We start from the raw sequence: 19,979 nt of genomic DNA, 5'->3' as shown, positions 1-19,979 counted from the left end.
TGCGGCCGCAAGTGTTACTCCAGGATGGCATGTTGCCTCCCTGGTGCTAGGGTCAAGGATGTCACGGAGCGGCTGCAGGGAATTCCGGAAGGGGAGGGTGAACAGCCAGTAGTCGTGGTCCATATCGGTACCAACGACATAGGTAAAAAAAGGGATGAGATCCTGCAAAGTGAATTTAAGGAGTTAGGAGATAAATTAAAAAGCAGGACCTCGAAGGTAGTGATCTCAGGATTACGACCAGTGGAACATGCTAGTGAGTATAGGAACAGGAGAATAGACCGGATGAATGCATGGCTGCAGGGATGATGGAGGAGGGAGAGATTTAGATTCCTGGGATATTGGGACCGGTTCTGGGGAAGGTGGGACCTGTACAAGCGAGACGGATTACACCCGAGCAGCAACGGAACCGATGTCCTAGCGGGGGTGTTTGCTAGTGCAGTTGGGGAAGGTTTAAACTGGAGTGGCAGGGGGATGGGAACGTGAGCAGGGAGCCAGAAGGGAGTAAAGTTGAGAGCGGCAAGAGAGGGGACGACACAGGGGAAATATGAAATACAAATAGCACAAACATTTGTTCAAGAACATGTGAAATCAAAACGCGTAGAGCAGCAGAAAGAAAGTGCACTTTAGGCACTGCAGATCAAGAGAAAACTAGAATGCATAAAGCGATTAACCCAGCTTCAAAGCTGAAGGTCAGGCTCGGGTGTGTGGCTCAAAGAAAAGTTCTATAAACAAATGCACGGAGTATAAGGAATAAATTAAATTAACTACAGGTTCAAATTCAATTTGGAGGGTATGACATGATAGCTATGACTGAGGCTTGGCTGCAGGATGGTCAGGATTAGGAACTAAATATACCGGGTTATAAGGTCTACAGGAGAGACAGGGAAAATGGAAGAGGGGAAGCAGTAGCCTTAGTGATTAGAGATGAAATCACTTCAATGATAAAGGAGGATATAACGAGAGGTAAGCAGCCAACAGAGACCTTATGGGTTGAATTGAGAAATAGGAAAGGATCTCAGACTATAGTGGGAGTTGTGTATAGGACCCCTGGCAGCAGTTCTGAAGTGCTAGATTGTATAAATGCAAAGATTAGACAAGGGTGTAACAAAGCCAAAGTGGTCTAAATGGGGGACTTTAACCTTCAATAGATTGGGAAAAGCAGACTAGCAACTGTCCAGAAGGAAGTGAATTTCTTGAGTGTGTCCGGGATAGTTTTCCACAGCAGTATGTCCGAGAGGTAACAAGGGGGCAGCCATACTAGATTTAGTAATAAGTAATGAACCAGATTTAGTTAACAGCTTAACTGTGCGTGAAAATCTATCCAATCGTGGTCATAACATGATCGAGTTCAAGGTAGTGTTTGAACCGGAAAAAAGTGAATCAGCTGCTAAGATTCCAGACTTGCGTAAGGCTGACTTCAATGGGATGAGACAGAGACTGTCCACAGTAAACTGGGCAAATCTGTTAATGAGTAAAACCACTGATGATCAGTGGGAAATGTTTAAATAAATATTTAATGTGATACAGAATCTGTGTATTCCCGCGAGGGGCAAGAACTCTACTTGCCAAAAAAGAAACAGCCGTGGACAAATAAAGTGGTAAGGGACAGTATAAGACATAAGGTAAGAACACACAAAAAGGCAAAAATGGCACAGGTCATGGTGAATGGGAAAGATACAAAGATCAACAAAGGGTCACAAAACAGATAGTAAGAGCAACAAAAGAGAGTATGAAAAGAAACTTGCAAGGGATATCAAAACCAATCCGAAGAACTTTGATAGTTATATTCGGAAAAAGAGGGTGGTCAGGAGCAGTGTTGGCCCATAAAAAAATGAAAGTGGGGATATTGTCATTGACAATGGGGAAATGGCGGACATGTTGAACAATAACTTTGCCTCAGTATTTACAGTCGAAACAGAGGATAGAACGTCAGAAATCCCAAGATAACTAATATTGAATCGGGGACAGGGACTCGATAAAATTAACATCAGTAAAATAACAGTAATGAAGCAAATAATAGCACTAATGAGTGACAAATCCCCAGGACCAGGTGGTTTCCATCCCAGGGTTTTAAAGGAAGTAGCTGAGCACATTAAAGGTGCTCTAACTATAATCTTTCTAAGTTCTCTAGATTCAGGAACTGTCCCTCTAGATTGGAAAATTGCACGTCACTCCGCTTTTTAGAAAAGGAGAGAGAGGGAAACCAGGGAAGTATAGACCAGTTAGCCTGTCATCTGTTGTGGGGAAAATGCTGGAGTCTATAATTAAGGATAGGGTGACTGAACACCTCGAGAAATTTCAATTCATCAGAGAGAGCCAGCATGGATTTGTGAAAGGTAGGTCGTGCCTGACAAACCTGATTGAATTTTTTGAAGAGGTGACTGATGTAGTGGACAGGGGAATGACAATGGATGTTATTTATATGGACTTCCAGAAGACATTTGATAAAGTCTCACATAAGAGATGTTAGCTAAGATGGAAGCCCATTGAATCGAGTGAAAAGTACAGCCTTGGTGAGAAAGTTGGCTGAGCAAAAGGCGACAGACAGTAGGGATAATGGGTAGGTACTCACATTGGCAGGATGTGACTAGTGGAGTCCCGCAGGGATCCGTCTTGGGGCCTCAATTATTCAAAATATTTATTAACGACTTAGATGAAGGCATAGAAAGTCTCATATCTAATTTTGCTGATGACACAAAGATTGGTGGCATTGTAAGCAGTATAGATGAAAACATAAAATTACAAAGGGATATTGATAGATTAGATGAATTGGCAAAACTGTGGCAAATGGAATTCAATGCAGGCAAATGTGAGGTCATCCACTTTGGATCAAAAAAGGATAGAACAGGGTACTTTCTAAATGTGAGACGTTAAAAACAGTGGATGTCCAAAGAGACTTCGGGGTTCAGGTACATTGTTCATTGAAGTGTCATGAACAGATGCAGAAAATAAGCAATAAGGCTAATGGAATGCTGGCCTTCATATCGAGAGGACTGGAGGGCAAGGGAGCGGAAGTTATGCTGCAGCTATACAAAACCCTGGAGTAATGTGAGCAGTTCTGGGCACCGCACCTTCTGAAGGACATATTGGCCTTGGAGGGAGTGCAGCGTAGTTTTACTAGAATGATACCCGAACTACAGTGGTTAAGTTACGAGGAGAGATTACACAAATTGGGGTTGTATTCTCTCGAGTTTAGAAGGCTAAGGGGTGATCTGATCGAAGTTTGTAAGATATTAAGGGGAACAGATAGGGTGGATAGAGAGAAACTATTTCCACTGGTTGGGGATTCTAGAAGTAGGGGGCACATTCTAAAATTAGACCTAGACCTTTCAGGAGTGAGTTTAGAAAACATTTCTACACACAAAGTGTGGTAGAAGTTTGGTACTCTCTTCCGCAAACAGCAATTGATACTAGCTCAATTGTTAAATTTAAATTTGAGATAGATAGCTTTTTGGCAACCAAAGGTGTTAAGGGATATGGGCCAAAGGCAGGTAAATGGAGTTAGATCACAGATCATCCATGGTCTAATCAAATGGCGGAGCAGGCTCGAGGGGCTGAATGGCCAACTCCTGTTGCTATGTTCCGAAAATTTCTAAGTTTGTTGATGACAGGAAAATCGGAAATGTGGTGAACAGTGAGGAAGATGGTGACAGACTTGAGGACGATCTAGTCAGACAGGTGAAATGGTGTACCTACACAAGTATTGGCAGGACAATTTAAGAAGGCTGTTAAAAAAACACACGAGATCTTTGGCTTTATAAATAGAGGCATAGAGTGCTAAAGCAAGATCGTTTTGCTAAACTTTTATAAAGGACCTGTTGGGCCCCAGCTGTGGCATTGTTCCAAATTCTGAGCACTATATTCTAGACCTTGGAGAGGGTGCAGAGAAGATTTACTGGAATGGTACCAGTTATGAGGTCGTCTTTCGTGGAAAGACTGGAAAATCTGAGCTTGTTCTCCTTGGAGCAGACAAGATTAAGGGGAGATTTGATAGAGCTGTTCAAAATCATGAAGAGTTTTGGTCGAGTAAATAACGTGAAACTGTTCGCATTGGCAGAATGGTTGTTAACCAGAAGACAGAGATTTATGGTAATTGACAAAAGAACAAGATGTGATTGGAGGAAAGAAAATCCGCAGTTATTTGTTATGAACTGGAATGGTAGAAGCAGATTCAATAATAACTTTCAAAAGGGAATTGGATAAATACTGGAAGTGGACAATTTTGCAGGGCTATGGGGAAAGAGCACGTTGATGGGACGAATTGAATAGCTCTTTCAAAGAGACAGCACAGCACGATCGGGCGAATTGCATCCTGTGCTGTGTCATTCTGTGATTCTATCAGTGTACGATGAATAATAAACATGGAAAATGAAAGCGATCTGTCAGCCCTGATTGACAATAAATTGAAGCTGTCGTAAAAATGCTCGGTGACACTGAATAATATAACTGTTGGGATGCAATAAATGGTCAACGTTGAGCTGAAATGGTGAGGTCACCCTGTCATTTCATAAATCATTACTGCGACCTCAATTAGAATTTGTTTACAGTACTGGTCGCCACAGTAGGAAAAGGATACTGCAGCTGATGAATGGATACAGTAGAGAGCAACCAGAATGAGTGAGCGGATGGAGGGATTCAGTTCTGAGGAGCGTTTATGTTAATTGTATATGTTCTCCCTGGAACAGAGAAGGTTGAGAGTTTATTTGATTCCAGGTTTTAGGATTCTAAATGGACTAGATAATGTGGACCATGAAAAGGTATTGCACCTTTCCAGAAACATAGTATCAGAGGACATGACCTGCGCTTGAAGGGTGGTGAATTCAAAACTAAACTGCAGAAATAAAATTTCAGTGTGCGAGTGATACCTCGATGGAACAGACGCACTATGGAGTAGGTGAAGCAGTCAATATTTATTCATGCAAATGTAAATTTGATAGATTTAAATTTTAAAATATATTTTGGTGTAATATGTATGAATAATTTGAGACAAGACATGCGGTAAGTGTACCATATTTAGGCTCAAAGGGTGACTTTGGACCGATGGTTCCCAAAGCACTCCACTACTGGGGTTTTCCTCGTGTTATTTCTGGGTCTGTTGTAGTCTAATTGATAGAAATTGTTTTTTATGAATAGTCAATAACACCATTATCATTGTATCAGGATGGTAGAAGGTGAACTAGATGGACCTTGGTCTTTTATCATCTAGTATTTCTGACGTGTCACTTGGTATAATTGCTGCAAGACCGTCACTTTCACATTCATGTTCTGTTCTTTCAAAGTTACTAAGATTATATTCTGATCGTCATAGCGCTGGATTATACCTTTCTGCAATACCAGTGAAAATTGTTAGTGTAACAGTGGTTAGTATAACCTGTTTGTTCAATGACGTGATTAATATCCGTCACCATGGAATACAATTCTCCCAGGAGAGGATTTCTCTACAATAAATACGGCGCTTAATTCATCATCTTACCTCAAAGTGTCAGGAGAGCATCGCCTCCAGCATCAACTGGAATCAGCAGTCCACCAACAAACTGAACGAATGGATTCGTTCCTGATAATAAAATATCTGATACTCTGGACACTTTACGATTTCCAAAAGATTTACTATCCCATCCTCGCAGCTGTTGGTGTCCCTGGTAAGTCTTTTATCCAGTTATTAATTCTATAAACCATGTTTCAATGTATTGTTATTCTTGTTATTTACTATCCCCTCGTTGCCGCTTTTGGGATTCCTGGTAAGCCTCTATTTCCAGTTATTGATTCTGTCACCAATGTAATACTGTAACACTGGTCTTGTGATGTACATCATGACATCCAGCTAACTGTTACATTCAGATCACTCATCTTACTGTGTTAGATATAATATGACGCTTCTCTTTGCTATGATTGGTATAATACGGCGCTCCTCTTACTGTGATTGGTATAACACCCCGCTCCTCTTACTGTGTTTGGTATGATACCGCGCTCCTCTTATTGTATTTGGTATAATTATGCGCGCCTTTTGGGTTTTTAGTCTAATACCGCGCTCCTCTTGCAGTGTTGGGAATAATTCCGCGTTCCCCTTCCTGTATTTGATACAATACTCGAGCTTCCTCGCTGCGATTATTCGATAGTCACCCATTTACTGGAATCAGCTGAATGAATAGTCCGCCCTTATTTACCGCTGTTTGCTCCACGTGGTTCAAAAACTCTTTGAGGTTCTAAAATCAGCAATTTCACTGAACGATTCCCGGCCTTCATCAGATTACTCTCTTTGGTCTCCAATGAAACCTGTGTCAGTTCACAAATTCTCAGCATGTGTTTGCCAGGGACCTTCCCCGGTTGCTGAGGACAGGAATGCAAGTGCTACATCTATCAGGATCAATTCTTCATTTTATTATATTGCTGTGGATCTATCTCCAATCATTGCGCTGAAATAACCATTTCGTCCCAGACCAGTCTAACACGGTTCAATGGATCTATCAGCGAGTCTCACGCTGATTTTCTACCATCTCCTGCTATTCCACAATACAAATGAGTTAACTTAATTTTTACCTGTTTATTATATGGGTATGTAACCACACGATTCTTACTGGACTGCGATGAATTATTAACTAAATTCATGTTTTATTTTCCCACATTCCCTGTTTCATTTCGTGAAACATTTGATGCTCATCAACTGATGAAACCCAGAAGCCCAGCGCTGCCACTGAGTTCAGATCTTTAATGTTTTAATGTTGTCAGACTGTTTGAAATAACTGTTCATTCTTATAAACGTTATGTGAATGTTCTGATTTTACTAATTATTCCATTAGTGCTTATAGTTACTGTAAACGATCACCTTAAAGTCCCAAATAGTTCCTCTCCTGTCCGTGCCTCATGTCCACAGTCACCTTACAGAGTAACCGTTCCACATCCCATGCTTACCTCTGGGTGTGGGTGCGATGTTTTATCAACTTCGTCGTTCCTTTTTACTGTAGAAATAAGTGTCTTGTCTGTTTCACATTGATGTATCTTTGGCCCTGTGGTCTGTTTCTCCTATAGAGAGTTTTCTCTTGCCCAAGTATCACAGTCTAATTCTGAGCACGTCCATCAAACTATTAAAGAGATTCCTTAGAATGTTGCTATTGATTGCATCAGCGCTGTCAAATGATCCTGCATGGACTGCATGGAATCAGACTACACAAGACATTGACTTGATTTTCACTATGTAACAAACATATTACTTGAGCAATGAGAGAACGTGTATTTATCACATTTCATTAAGGTACAATAATCAATTGGACATATACTTGAAAATAAAGAAATGCAGAATAATGGGGAAATTGGCTTACATGATGGCTCATTCAGAGAGCTGGCAGGAGCACGACGGGCCGAAGTGCCTCATTCTGTGCTTCAGGATTCTATGATTCGACGATTCTATAGTACTGTGATTCTCTGATTCTGTGATTCTCTGATTTTATGATTCTACGATTCTATAACACTGTGAACCTATGATTATTTCTGTCACACTCTCGCCTTTGTTCTGAGTTTACTATAATTTGCTTGTCTTCCGCTGAATTGCAGTTAACTTAATGACAATCATTGTCCTGTCTCGTGGAATGTGCGGACTCTCCAAATGTGTCACTCGCTACCTGGTGGCCATGGCAGCGGCGGATCTATTGGTCGTTATCACTGATCTGGTATTGAGGCGGATCCCCATTACTTATCGTTCACAGTTTACTTTTCTATACCACATTCCAGTGTGCAATATTCACGCCGTCCTGCTTTATGCAGCCACAGACTGTTCTGTCTGGTTCACCGTCACTTTCACCTTTGATCGATTTGTAGCCATTTGTTGTCAGAAGTTGAAAACAAAATATTGCACCGAGAAAACGGCGGATGTGGTTTTAGCAACAGTGACTGTTCTGTTCTGTTTAAAGAATATTTTTTGGTACTTTTTCTATACCCGTGATTATATGTTATCCAATAGCCCCTGGTTCTGTGGTGTGACAAGCGGTGCTGTATATTCGCAGATATGGGCAGGCATTGAATTCCTCCATTATATTCTAACTCCGGGTGTCCCATTTGTTCTGATTCTGTTGCTCAATGCTTCAACTGTCAGACACATTTTAGTGGCCAGCAGAGCCCGCAGGAGACTCCGGGGTCACAGCAGTGGGGAGAGTCCCCGTGACCCAGAGATGGAGAACCGAAGGAAATCCATCATTTTACTGTTTGTTATCTCGGGGAATTTCATCCTGTTATGGGCGCTGTTTCTGGTGTTTGTAGTTTCTGAGCGAATGTGGTTTATGGGGTATTCCTCTGTATATCTCCCTCCATTCGTAAGAGAAATGGGATTCATACTTCAGCTTCTGAGCTGTTGTACAAACACCTGTATTTATGCAATAACACAGACTAAATTCAGAAAGCAGTTGAAAAATGTGGTGAAATATCCATTTATTGTAATTGTCAGGTTAATTAAATAATTTACAGAATGGAAGAATTCCTGACATTAGATTCTTACTTGGACGCTATTCGATTCATCCTCTCCCCTGAACATCCATTCTCCCAAAATGACGCACAGTGGTTACTGTATATACAACCCACAAGATGTCCTCCTTCATCTTCCCAAGTAACTAAGCCTGGACAATAATGGAGCCTTTTCATCTTCATCCATATTCTGCATAACTTTTCTTTCAAATGTGGTCTGTTAGTTTGTCCAATCCATTCACTGCGGTCTCTGCGATTACAAATTAACAATGTTCGATATTTCAGCAAGCAATTTGGGATTATCATAGAATCAACAAATGGTTACAGCGCATATGCATGCCATTCGGCCCACCCAGCCCCTGCCGGCTCTTTATAAGAGCATTCCAGTTCGTCGCATTTCCCCACACTTTCCCTGTAGCCCTTCAAATGTTTTCCCATTAATTATTTACCAAATTCCACTTTGAAAGCCACGATTGAATCTGCTTCCACCACCCTTTCAGGCAACGTGTTCCAGTTCAAAATTACTCGCTGGGTAAAGAAGTTTTCCCTCATGTCGTCGGTGGTTCTTTTGCCAATCACCTTAAATCTGTGTCCCCTAATTCTCAACCCGTCCACCAATGGGAACAGTTTCTCTTTATTTACTTTATCTAAAACCTTCATGATTTTGAATACTTGTGTCAAATCTCCTCTTCGCCTTCTCTGCTCTAAGGAGAACAACCTCAGCTTCTCCAGTCTATCCGCATAAATGTAATCACTCATCCCTGGAACGATTCTATTAAATCTTTTCTGCACCCTCTCCAAAACCTTTACATGCTCCCTAATGTACGGTGCCCATAATTGAACACAATTCTAAAGTTGTGGCCGAACCAGTGTTGTATAAAGGTTCAACATAACTCACTTGCTTTTGTACTCTATGCCTCTATTTATACAGCCCAAGGTCCAGTATGATTTTTAAACACTTTCACAACCTGTCCTGCTACCTTCAAAGTTTTGAGTACACGTACTCCCAGGTCTCTCTGTTCCTGCACCCTCTTTAGATTTGTAACATTTAGTTTATATTGCCTCTCCTCATTCTTCCTGCCAAAATGTAATCACCTCGCATATCTCTGTGTTCAATTTCATTTGCCATGTGTCCGCCATTGCACCAGCCTGTCTATATCCTCTTGAATTCTATCACTATCCTCCTCACTGTTTATTACACTTCCAAGTTTGTGTCTTCTGCAATTTGAAATTGTGCCTGCACACTCAAGTTGAAGTCATTAATATATATCAATATTCAATGGTCCTAGTACTAACCCCTGGGGAATACCCCTATATACCTTCCTCTAGTCCGAATAACAACTGTTCACCACAACTCTCTGTTACCTGTCACTTACCAAATTTAGTATCCATGCTGCCTCTGCTCTTTTATTCCATGGGCTTCAATTTTGCATGTTTCAAAAGTTGACCAAAGTTTATAATAAGTTCAGGAGAGACACTAACAGAGAGCAAATGTAAGATGGATCTCACAGTTCTTGTGATACTCGGATGAAGACGTCATTTCAGACAGTTCTCTGCCATGCGTTACATATCATTAATGACTGTGGTTTACAGGGTAGAAAACTCACGAATTTCAGTAACAAAGGCACTGTCATCAACAGAAATTAATTTCCGTAATCTGGTCTCGGGGAGTTTATGTACAGATTAGAAAGGATAGATGCTAGGACTGATCCCTGAGGGAAACCATTGATTTGGTATCTCTGTGGCATGGTGCAGACGGCCAAGTGTACTCTGAAAATTCGGCAAGGGGCCTAATTGGTTAGTCTAAACACGGAAACAGATTGAGTGCTGTGGGGTTGAAACATGTGAGGAAAGCGGAATAGTTGCAGGACAGAGGGGAAAAGAGAGAATAAGGAACCGAGCCAAACTAGATAATAACAAACAATCTCGTGAACTGAGCTGCAAAATCTGGAAAGTAGACTAATGTCCTGCGGCTGAGACGATGGTGTGTGCATCTTTAAACTCGCTGTCTCAGTGTGCAGGTATTTTAAGTGGGATGGTGTGTGTCTCTGAGACGATGTGTAGCAGTGCTCTGTGAGAATTGTATTCTTTATCTTACGGTCTCGGTTCTCATTATCCTGTTTCACTGCCTCCATTCCTCCCCAGGATATTTCCCTCCCCTTTTATCTCCGATCCTCCACCTTTGTCTCGCTGTTTCTCCCACTATCTTTGTTTCATTCTCTCTCTCACGCTATCTACCTCTTTCTCCTTGCTTGTACCTCTATCTGCATTTCTCCCTTCTCTCTCGAGATGATGTGCAGCCGAGTGGGAGAATTGCACCCTTTATATTTTCTCTCTCCCCTTACAATCCTATTTCCCTCTCTCTTTTTGTCCTCGACAGTCTCTCCCACTATTTTTGTTTCATTCTCTCACACGCTATCTCCTCTGTTTGTTTTTCTTTCTCTCATGTGATTCTCTATCCGCCTTCCTCCTCTCTCTAATCTGGGGACCGGCAATTCGAGATGATGTGTAGCCTAGTGGAAGCAGCGCCCTGCGCACCGTTTATATTTTTTCTCTCTCGCCACTCTCCGGCTCAGTATCCTGTTTTACTGCCTTCCATTCCGCTATCATTCTATTTTCCTCGCCTCTCTGACCCTCCACATTTTCCGCTATCTCTCACCATACCTCTATCTTTGTGCTTGGTGCCTGCATCTCTTCGTTTCTTTCTCTGTGAGCATTTCTTTGTTGCCCTTCACTCTCCTTGCGTCCCTCTCTGATCTGCATCTCTCCTTTTCATTGTTTCTTTCTCAGTGCCTTTCCTCCTTTCTATTGGCTCTGTACCAATCACGGATTCTCGATTTTCATTTAGTTCATAGGATGTGGGCGTCGCTGGCTATAACGGCATTTCATGCCCATCCCGAATTGCCCTTGAGAAGGTGGTGCTGACTGATCTTCTTCAACCGCAGCAGTCTGTGTGGTGATGGTTTCTCCCATAGTGCTGTTGAGAATGGAGCTCCAGGATTGAACCAGCGACGATAAGGGAACGGCGACATATTTCCAAGTCGGGATGGTGCGTGAGTTGGTTTTTGTGGTGTCCGGTTCAATGTTAATTACGACTTTTTTTTTTAAGCGAGATTTAACAACTGAGTTGCTTGCTAGGTCATTTCAGAATCAACCACATTGTTCGGGGTGGGGAATCACACAGAGGCCAAACCTGGAAGGGACAGCACATTTTTACCACAATCCATTAATTTCACGGCCACCATTACTGACACTAGTATTTTAATTGCACATTTTATTTAATTAATTGTTTTGGATTAAATTCCCCAGCAGTAGTAGTGGGATTTCAATTTACAACTCCAGATTACTAGGGCTGTAACTTAACCACTATGCTACCGTACCCTTATGGTTAATCAAATAATGAGAAGGGGTTGATTAATAATCTTGTCGTGCGCGGTCCTTTCGGGAAGAGTGACCATAACATGATAGAATTCTTCATTATGATGGATAGTGAAGTTGTCCAATCCGAAACGAGGGTCCTTAATCTAAGAAAATGAAACTAGGAAGGTATGAGGAGTGAGTTGTCTATGATAGTTTGGGAAGCTTCATCGAAATGAATGATGGTGGTTAAGCAATGGCTGACATTTAAGGAACGAATGCATGAATTGCAACAATTTTATACATTCCTTTCTGGTGCAAAAACACAAAAAGAACATCGGCGAAACCATGGCTAACAAAATAAATTAAGGATAGTATTAGATCCAAAGAGGAGTCATATCAAGTTGCCAGAAAAATTAGCAAGCCTGAGATTTGGGAGCAGTTTAGAATTAAGCAAAAAAGGACCAAAAGATTGAATAAGAGGGGAAAATAGAATATGAGAATAAACTTGGAAGAAACATAAAAGTGGACTGTAAAAGCTTCTACATGTATGTAAAAAGAAAACGATTAGTGAAGACAAATGTAGGTTCCTTAAGAACAGAAACGGGAGAATTTATAATGGGGAACAAGGAAATGGCAGAGCAATTAAACACATACTTTAGTTCTGTCTTCACGGAAGAGGACACAAATGACTTCCCAGAAAAGCTAGGGAGACAAGGGACTGGTGAGAAGGAGGAATTAAAGGAAATTAGTATTAGTAAATCAATAGTGCTGGATAAATTAATGGGACTGAACGCTGATAAATCCCCAGGGCCTGCTAATCTGCATCCCAGAGTAATAAAAGAGGTAGCCATGGAAATAATGGATGCGTTACTTGTCATCTTCCAAAATTCGATAGATTATGGAACAGTTCCTGCAGATTGAAGGGTGGCAAAAGTAATCCCACGATTTAAAAAAGGATGGAGAGAGAAAAGAGGGAACTATAGACCGGTTAGCCGAACATCAGTAGTAGGGAGAATGCTGGAGTCCATTATAAAGGATGTGATCACAGGACATTTATAAAATATCAACGGGATTAGACAAAGTCAACATGGATTTATGAAAGGGAAATCATGTTTGACAAACCTACTGGTGTTTTTCGAGGATGTAACTGGTAGAATAAATAAGGGAGAACCACTGAATGTGTTTTTTTGTATTTTCAGAAGGCCTTTGATAAAGTCCCACATCAGAGGTTTGTGCAGAAAATTAAAGCACATCGGATTGGTGGTATTTCACTGGCATGGATTGAAAATTGGTTAACAGACAGGAAATAGAGAGTAGGAGTAAATGCGTCTTTTCCGGGTGGCAGGCAGTGACTAGTGGGGCACCGCAGGTATCAGTGCTTGAGTCCCAGATATTCACAATATATATCAATGATTTGGATGAGGGAACCAAATGTAATATTTCCAAGTTTACTGATGACACGAAACTAGGTGGGATCGTGAATTGTGAGGAGAATGCAAAGAGGCTTCAAGGTGATTTAGACAAGTTGAGTGAGTGGGCAAAAATATGGCAGATGCAGTATTAAGTGGATGAATGTGAAGTTATCCACTTCAGAAGGAAAAAACAGAAAGGCAGAGTATTATTTAAATGGTGATAGATTGGGGAATGTTGATGTACAAAAGGACCTGGGTGTCCTAGTACATCAGTCACTGAAAGCAAACATGCAGGTGCAGCAAGCAATTAGGAAGGCAAATGGTATGTTGGCCTTCATTGCAAGAGGATTTGAGTATAGGAAAAGGATGTCTTACTGCAGCTATACAGGACCTTGGTGAGACCACATCTGGAGTATTGTGTGCAGTTTTGGCCTCCTTAGCTGAGAAAAGATATACTTGCCATAGAGGGAGTGCAGCGAAGGTTCACCAGAGTGATCCCTGGGATGGCAGGACTGTCATGTAATGAGAGATTCGGTCGACTCGGTCTGTATTCACTCGAGTTTAGAAGAATGAGAGGGGATCTCAACGAAATATATAAAATTCTGACAGGACGAGATAGACTGGATGCAGGGAGGATGTTTCCCCCTGGGGCGTCCCGAACAAGGGTCACAGCCTCAGGATACGGGATAGGACATTTAGGACTGAGATAAGGAGAAATTGCTTCACTCAGAGGGTGGTGAACCTATGGAATTCTCTACCACAGGAGGCTGTGGAGGCCAAGTCACTGAATATATTTGAGAAGGAGCGAGATAGATTTCTAAGCACAAAAGGCGTCAAGGGGTATGGAGAGAGAGCGGGAATATGGTATTAAGATCAAGGATCAGCCATGATCATATTGAATGGTGGAGCAGGCTCGAAGGGCCGAATGGACTACTCCTGCTGCTATTTTCTATGTACTATGTTTCGTTCTCTGTAATTATCTTTCTGAGCATATCTCTCTCTCTGTCTCTCTCTCTCTGAATCTCTCTCTCTCTTGCTTATGACTCTCTCTGTCTCTCTGCGTGTCACTAACTCTGTCTATCTCTCTCTCCGTATCTCTCTCTGTCCATCGCTCTGCGTCTCTTTCTCACTTTCTCTCTCTCTCTTTCTCTCAGTCTCTCTGTCCATGTCTGTCTCTCCCTAACTCTCTCCCTCTTTCTCTCTCTCTGTCTCTCTCCCTGTGTCTCTCTTCCTCTCAGTGCCTCTCTCTCTCAGTGTGTCTCTCTGTGTTTCACCCGCTCTCTGTGTTTATCACTCACTGTCTGAATGTCTCTCTTTTTTTCTCTATCTTGCTCTGTGTCTATTTCTTTCTCTCTGTCTCCCTCTTTCCTTCTCTCTCTCTGACTCTCTTTGTCTCTCTCTCTCTCTGTCTCTGTGCCGCTCTCTTTCCCTTTCTCTATCTCGCTCTCTCTTTCTCCGTTCCTCTGCCTTTCTCTCGCTCACTGTGATCTTTCTCTTTCACCGTTTCTCTCTCTGTCGCTTTCTTCTTCTCTCTCACTGCTCCTCTGTCTGTCTGTCTGTCTCCCCCCCTCTCTCACCCCTGCCTCTATCCCTCTGGGTCATTCCCTGTCTGTGTCTCTCTCTTTCTGTCTCTGTTTCTGTATATATGTATTTGTGCGACTCTCACTCTATGTGTCTCTCTCTGTTTGCGTCTCTCGCTGTTTCTCCCTCTCATTGTTTCCCTTTTTCTGTCAATCACTCTCTGTTTTTTTCTCACACCCTCTCCCTGTCTCGCTCTCTCTCTCTCTGCTTCTCACTCTGTCCCTCTCCCTCTCTGTCTCTATATCCGTCTCTCTGCAGTGGCTGCTGTGGGTACCTTCCATAGGATGCACTGCAGCAACTCGCCAAGGCTTCGTCGACAGCACCTCCCACACCCGCGACCTTTAAAACCTAGAAGGACAAGGGCAGCAGACACATGGCAACAACACCACCTACACGTTCCCCTCCAAGTCACACACCATCCAGACTTGGAAATATATTGGCCGTTCCTTCAACGTCGCTGGGTCAAAGTCCTGGAACTCCCTACCGAACAGCACTGTGGGAGAGCCTTCACGACACGGACTGCAGCGGTTCAAGAAGGCAGCTCACCACCACCTTCTCAAGGGCAATTAGGAATGGGCAATAAATGCCGGCATCGCCAGCGACGCCCACATCCCATGAACAAATGAAAACAATCTCTGCGCTCCTCCAATTCTGGCGTCTTGCGCATCCCCTATTTCAATCGCTCCACCATTGGCGGCCGTGCCTTCAGCTGCCTCGGCCCGAAGCTCTGGGATTCCCTCCCTAAACTTCTCCGCCTCTCTCTCCTTTAACACATACCTTAAAACCTACCTCTTCGACTAAGCTTTTGGTCACCGGTCCCAATATCTCCTTATGTGGCTTAGTGTCAAGTTTTGTTTCATAACGCTCAAGTGAAGCGCCTTGTGACATTTTACTACGTTAAAGGCGCTTTATAAATGCGGGTTGTTATTGTTGTGTCCTCTGGTTATCGACCCTCCTGCCAATGGAAACAGCTTCTCCCCATCCATTCTGTCAAAATCCCCTCATAATTTTGAACACCTCTATTACATCTCCCCTTAACCTTTTTGTGCTCTCAGGAGAACAATCCCAGCTTCTCCAGTCTCTCCACATAAGCCATGCCTGGACACGATGCAAGGCGGATGTTTGCAACCAGGTTTGCAAATTATTGCCAGTCGGGAGTTGGACAAATCGAAAGGAACCGAAATGACAAACAACTTTGTGAATCTGTCGATACGCTTTGGGAAACGGAATCAGAGGCGAATAAAGGATTGGCCAGACAGGCGGCCAACACGCAGCTGAGTCGGCATGTCCCCCTGGAACATTTACTCTGATGTTGTGGATGAAATTAAGAGGTCGGACCCATTTAAAGTGTTCTCCGTGACTGCAGATTAGTGATCAAAACCTGACATCAGCATCAGGACGCTCAGAATACTTAGTAACAGACAACGAACCGGTGGGCGCAGGAGCGCTGGTTCGGATGATATCGATGCTGTGAGCGAGCCCAGACCGTTTCCATGTTTCCACAAACAATGCTCCATCCTTTATTTCTGGAAAAGTAACACTGATAGTGGACAATTGCATTTCTGTCGCTGCAACATTAAACTTTGGCTCGGTGACACGCTGCTTTAGCGTATCTTGCAAAAAAAGGCACTGGGTGGTCTCTGTGGCGCCATCGGTTAGCGCGTTCTGCTATTAACCAAAAAGTTGATGATTGGAGTTCACCCACGGACAAAAATTGCACCATTCTTTTCTACTTTAGGATTCATTGCTTCATTCTGATAGCCCTGAAACCGAAGTCAGGTTTTAATTCCTGATCTGCATTAACTGGAAGCATTTTAATGGCTCCGATCTCTTCATCTCATTTCAAGTTTTCTGATGTGTGATTTGGCTGCAAGAAAACACTCAGTAAACAATGACATCTGAGCATGCCTGAAACGCCATAATTTACACTGCGGTCGAAGATCAGGCCATGGTAAAAGAAACAGTGAAATGTTTGTGTCGGCGCCATGCTCTGGGATTCACTGCCGAACCATCGCCACCGATCCGTCTCTGCAGCGCTCCGAATGCACCACAGGAAATGTATCCCCGTGAATTGAGCTCCTGGACAGTAAGACGGAAATTAGTTTGGCTGAGGGGTTATGTCCCTAACACAAAGTTTTAGTAAACAAGTTTCCGTTGTGTAGTGGTTATCACGTTCGTCTAAGACACGAAATGTCCCCGGTTCAAAACCAGGCAGCAACATTTTGAAAACTTGTTACATTTCAAATGCTTAAATACTTAACGATTCACACTGCTGATTAAATGTGGACAAGTGCGTATCTCCCAGCCCTGTTATTGCAGTCCGCTGGCAGCAGGCGATGAAAGCCAGTGTGATATTGGGGGTGAAGGCTGCTTCCAACACTCTCTCACACCCGGTGGGACCTGGCGGAGATTTGATAAGCCCTATCGATTCAACCAAAGTAGGATAAATGAAACGGTGTTTGAGAATCATTCATATGTATAAAAACATCCAGAATTCTGTCTTCAGAGTGCGTGGCGCAAAGGTCTGACTCCAGATCAAAAGGCTGCGTGTTCACATCACATCGGGGTCACTGTTTCTTTTCCCGCACACATGAGACTGGATAATTCCCGAATGAAGGTTTTAATTGCTTTTTCACAAAAAAAAACAGAAGTTTGGTCTAAACCCTGACTCAGTACCTACCCAGTGGCAGGGAGGGGAGCGCCTGATACCCTCATTTATTTCATGCAACAAACAGCCACAAATACTGGTATTGATTCAAAATCGACCTGCAGATGGACACACACAGAAAAAAGACAACCACAGAAACAGACAGCAACGATTTGGATATATATATATATATATATATATATATTTCGCGCCTTTAACGTGGTCAGACGATTTAAGCTCGGTGAACGTGTTTCAGCTTTCTGAAATGTACTTGTCCATCCTTCTGAGGTCACGGGAAATATATTTTTGGCTTTCGAAAAAAGACGCGAAAAGCAGAGACATGTTTTGTTTTCAACACGGCTGGTGAAATGGCCGGACTATCATAAATTAGGAGTCGCCTTTGAAATATTTAAAGGCGACTTCTAAAAATCATTCGTGCAAATTTAAAATCACGGCTACTATTGATTTAGTTCTGAAAGAAATAACAATAAAAACGTCAGTCAGCGCCCGCGGTGAAACAGTGTCGAACTTGTTTGCTATGAAGTAACCGCTGGGCTAAAGCTGACGCCGTTCAAAGGACGCGAACCCACTGAATGTGAAGGATAAGCTCATAACCAGCAGGTCCTGGAAACGTCAAACATCTCCTTCCTTATTCAATAGAGGGAGCAGAGGCGTGTGCATTATCAGACGCCAGCAACTTTAAGAAATATAACAGATAAAGGCACAGAAGAAAGTTCCAAATCTTTTCAATGCAAAGTTATTTCACTTTACTTAAAAGGCGACTGCCGTGAGGCTGAAAACAGGTTCCAGATGATTTGCGTTCACTCGTGATTTGTTTTCCAATGTTTGTCCGTCAGGTTTGCAATTCAATTTTTATTGGATATTGAAGATATTCCAATTTCAGGATGATTGCACAACATACCACGTGTAAAGCAACCATCTTGATAACTTCAATCATCACACGCTCCACATCGACGCTTCAGAGGCCCCAGCACCCATTTCAATATTGTTTTTCTTAACTCAGTTTTCAAAAGTGAATTGGATAAACGCTTGGATGGAAACATTTTCAGGACGATGGGGAAACAGCAGGCCGGTGGGATTAACTGGACAGCTCTTTCAGAGAGCTGGCACAGGCACGATGGGCCGAATGGCGCTGTCTTATACTATGATTCTATTAATAGATCACTGTCCGCCTTTGTCTGAGCTTCCCTAAATGGAGCGCAGTAATCGTGTCCCTGTGAAATGAGCTCCTGAACAGTAATTCGGAAATTAGCGTGGCTGAGCGGTTTAAAACTGGTTATGCTCCTAACATGAAATTTCCTCTCTAAATTTGATAAGTTTATCAGTTATCTGCCCCCTTTCGATCTTAAATGTCTTTACATATTTTTTTGATCTCGTCATCTACTGTCATGCCCACAATATTTGTGTCCCTGGTAAACACTGAAGCAAAGTGATTATTAAATATTTCTGCCATTTCGCTGTCATTGCCTGTGAGTTTGTCGCGTTCATCCCTGGGTGGCCCTATTCCTATCCGAAATTTTCTTTGGCTGTTAATGTGTCCACAATACTTTGCTTTTTTGATATTCCTTTTTGCCTTTCTAACAGTTCGTTTGACTTCTTTCCCAGTCTTCTCAAATTCCCATTTGTCATCCTCTCCTTTATTGTCTAGTTTGTGCCTTTTTCAATCGTTTCAATTTTGCCCGTATTTCTTTATTCATCCCTGGTGTATCATTTCTGGCTAGTTTGTTCTTGTATTTTAGTGGGATATATTTCTCCTGGACGTTATTGATCACCGTTTTAAATGTTTCCCACTGCTGTTCTATTTCTTTGTCCAGGTCATTAATATGTCAAACATTTCACCGTTCAAAACTTCTCAAGTCACAAATCCATGACAAAGCCAGTTGCTTTTGTGGGAGGAGCAAATCGACTTGGCAGAAAAATTAGCTGCAGCCCAATCCGCAAATAAAATATTTCGATGGAGCAGTAAAAATGGGAAACGTCGGAAGGGGGATTCGAACCCACGCCTCCATAAAAAACTGCGACATGAACGCAGCGCCTTAGACCACTCGGCCATTCTGACGAGCATTTGAGTTTTTCATTCTCCATCATTTCTGCACTGTTCGCCAGTGAAGGCAGCACAAAAGTTTAAAATGGCATTTTTTTAACGTGGGGCTCGAACCCACGACCTTGAAATTAAAAGTATCATACCCTACTGACTGAGCTAGCCGGGCTTATGTGCACTCAGCCGCCTTATCTCTTATTGTAGCAAGCAGAAGACTCCATTTCCAAATTATTGGAATCAATTCTGAGGGACAGGATAAACTGTCACTGAGAAAGGCATGGACTTATCATGGACAGTCAGCACGGATTTGTTAAGGGGAGGTCGTGTCTGACTAACTTGGTTGAATTTTTCGACGAGTTGATAAGGAGGATCGATGAGGGTAGCGCAATTGATGTCGTCGGAACGGAATTTAGCAAGTCTTTGAAAAAGTTCCCACAAAGCAGATTGGTCAAAAATTCAAGGCCCA

General features: G+C 42.5%; 1 protein-coding gene and 1 non-coding gene across 2 annotated transcripts in view; one reads left to right on the top strand and one right to left on the bottom strand.

The window, feature by feature from the left end:
* LOC137335928 (uncharacterized) overlaps positions 1 to 8,447 on the top strand; it is a 33,541-nt gene extending 25,094 nt beyond the window's left edge. Inside the window, exons 5-6 of the mRNA XM_068001441.1 lie at positions 5,427 to 5,639; positions 7,549 to 8,447. Coding sequence (XP_067857542.1) covers positions 5,427 to 5,639; positions 7,549 to 8,447 — 1,112 coding nt within the window. The remainder of the gene's footprint in view (positions 1 to 5,426; positions 5,640 to 7,548) is intronic.
* Positions 8,448 to 19,448: 11,001 nt separating this feature from the next.
* On the bottom strand, positions 19,449 to 19,531 carry trnam-cau (transfer RNA methionine (anticodon CAU)). Its single transcript has one exon. It is a non-coding gene; the product is annotated as a tRNA-Met (tRNA).
* Between the last annotated feature and the right edge of the window lie 448 nt (positions 19,532 to 19,979).

Source organism: Heptranchias perlo, chromosome 20 (assembly GCF_035084215.1).
Source record: "Heptranchias perlo isolate sHepPer1 chromosome 20, sHepPer1.hap1, whole genome shotgun sequence".
In the NCBI taxonomy this organism is placed as follows: Eukaryota; Metazoa; Chordata; class Chondrichthyes; order Hexanchiformes; family Hexanchidae; genus Heptranchias; species Heptranchias perlo.
The sequence above is the reverse complement of the archived record's forward strand: the minus strand, read 5'-3'. Positions and strand labels throughout refer to the sequence as shown.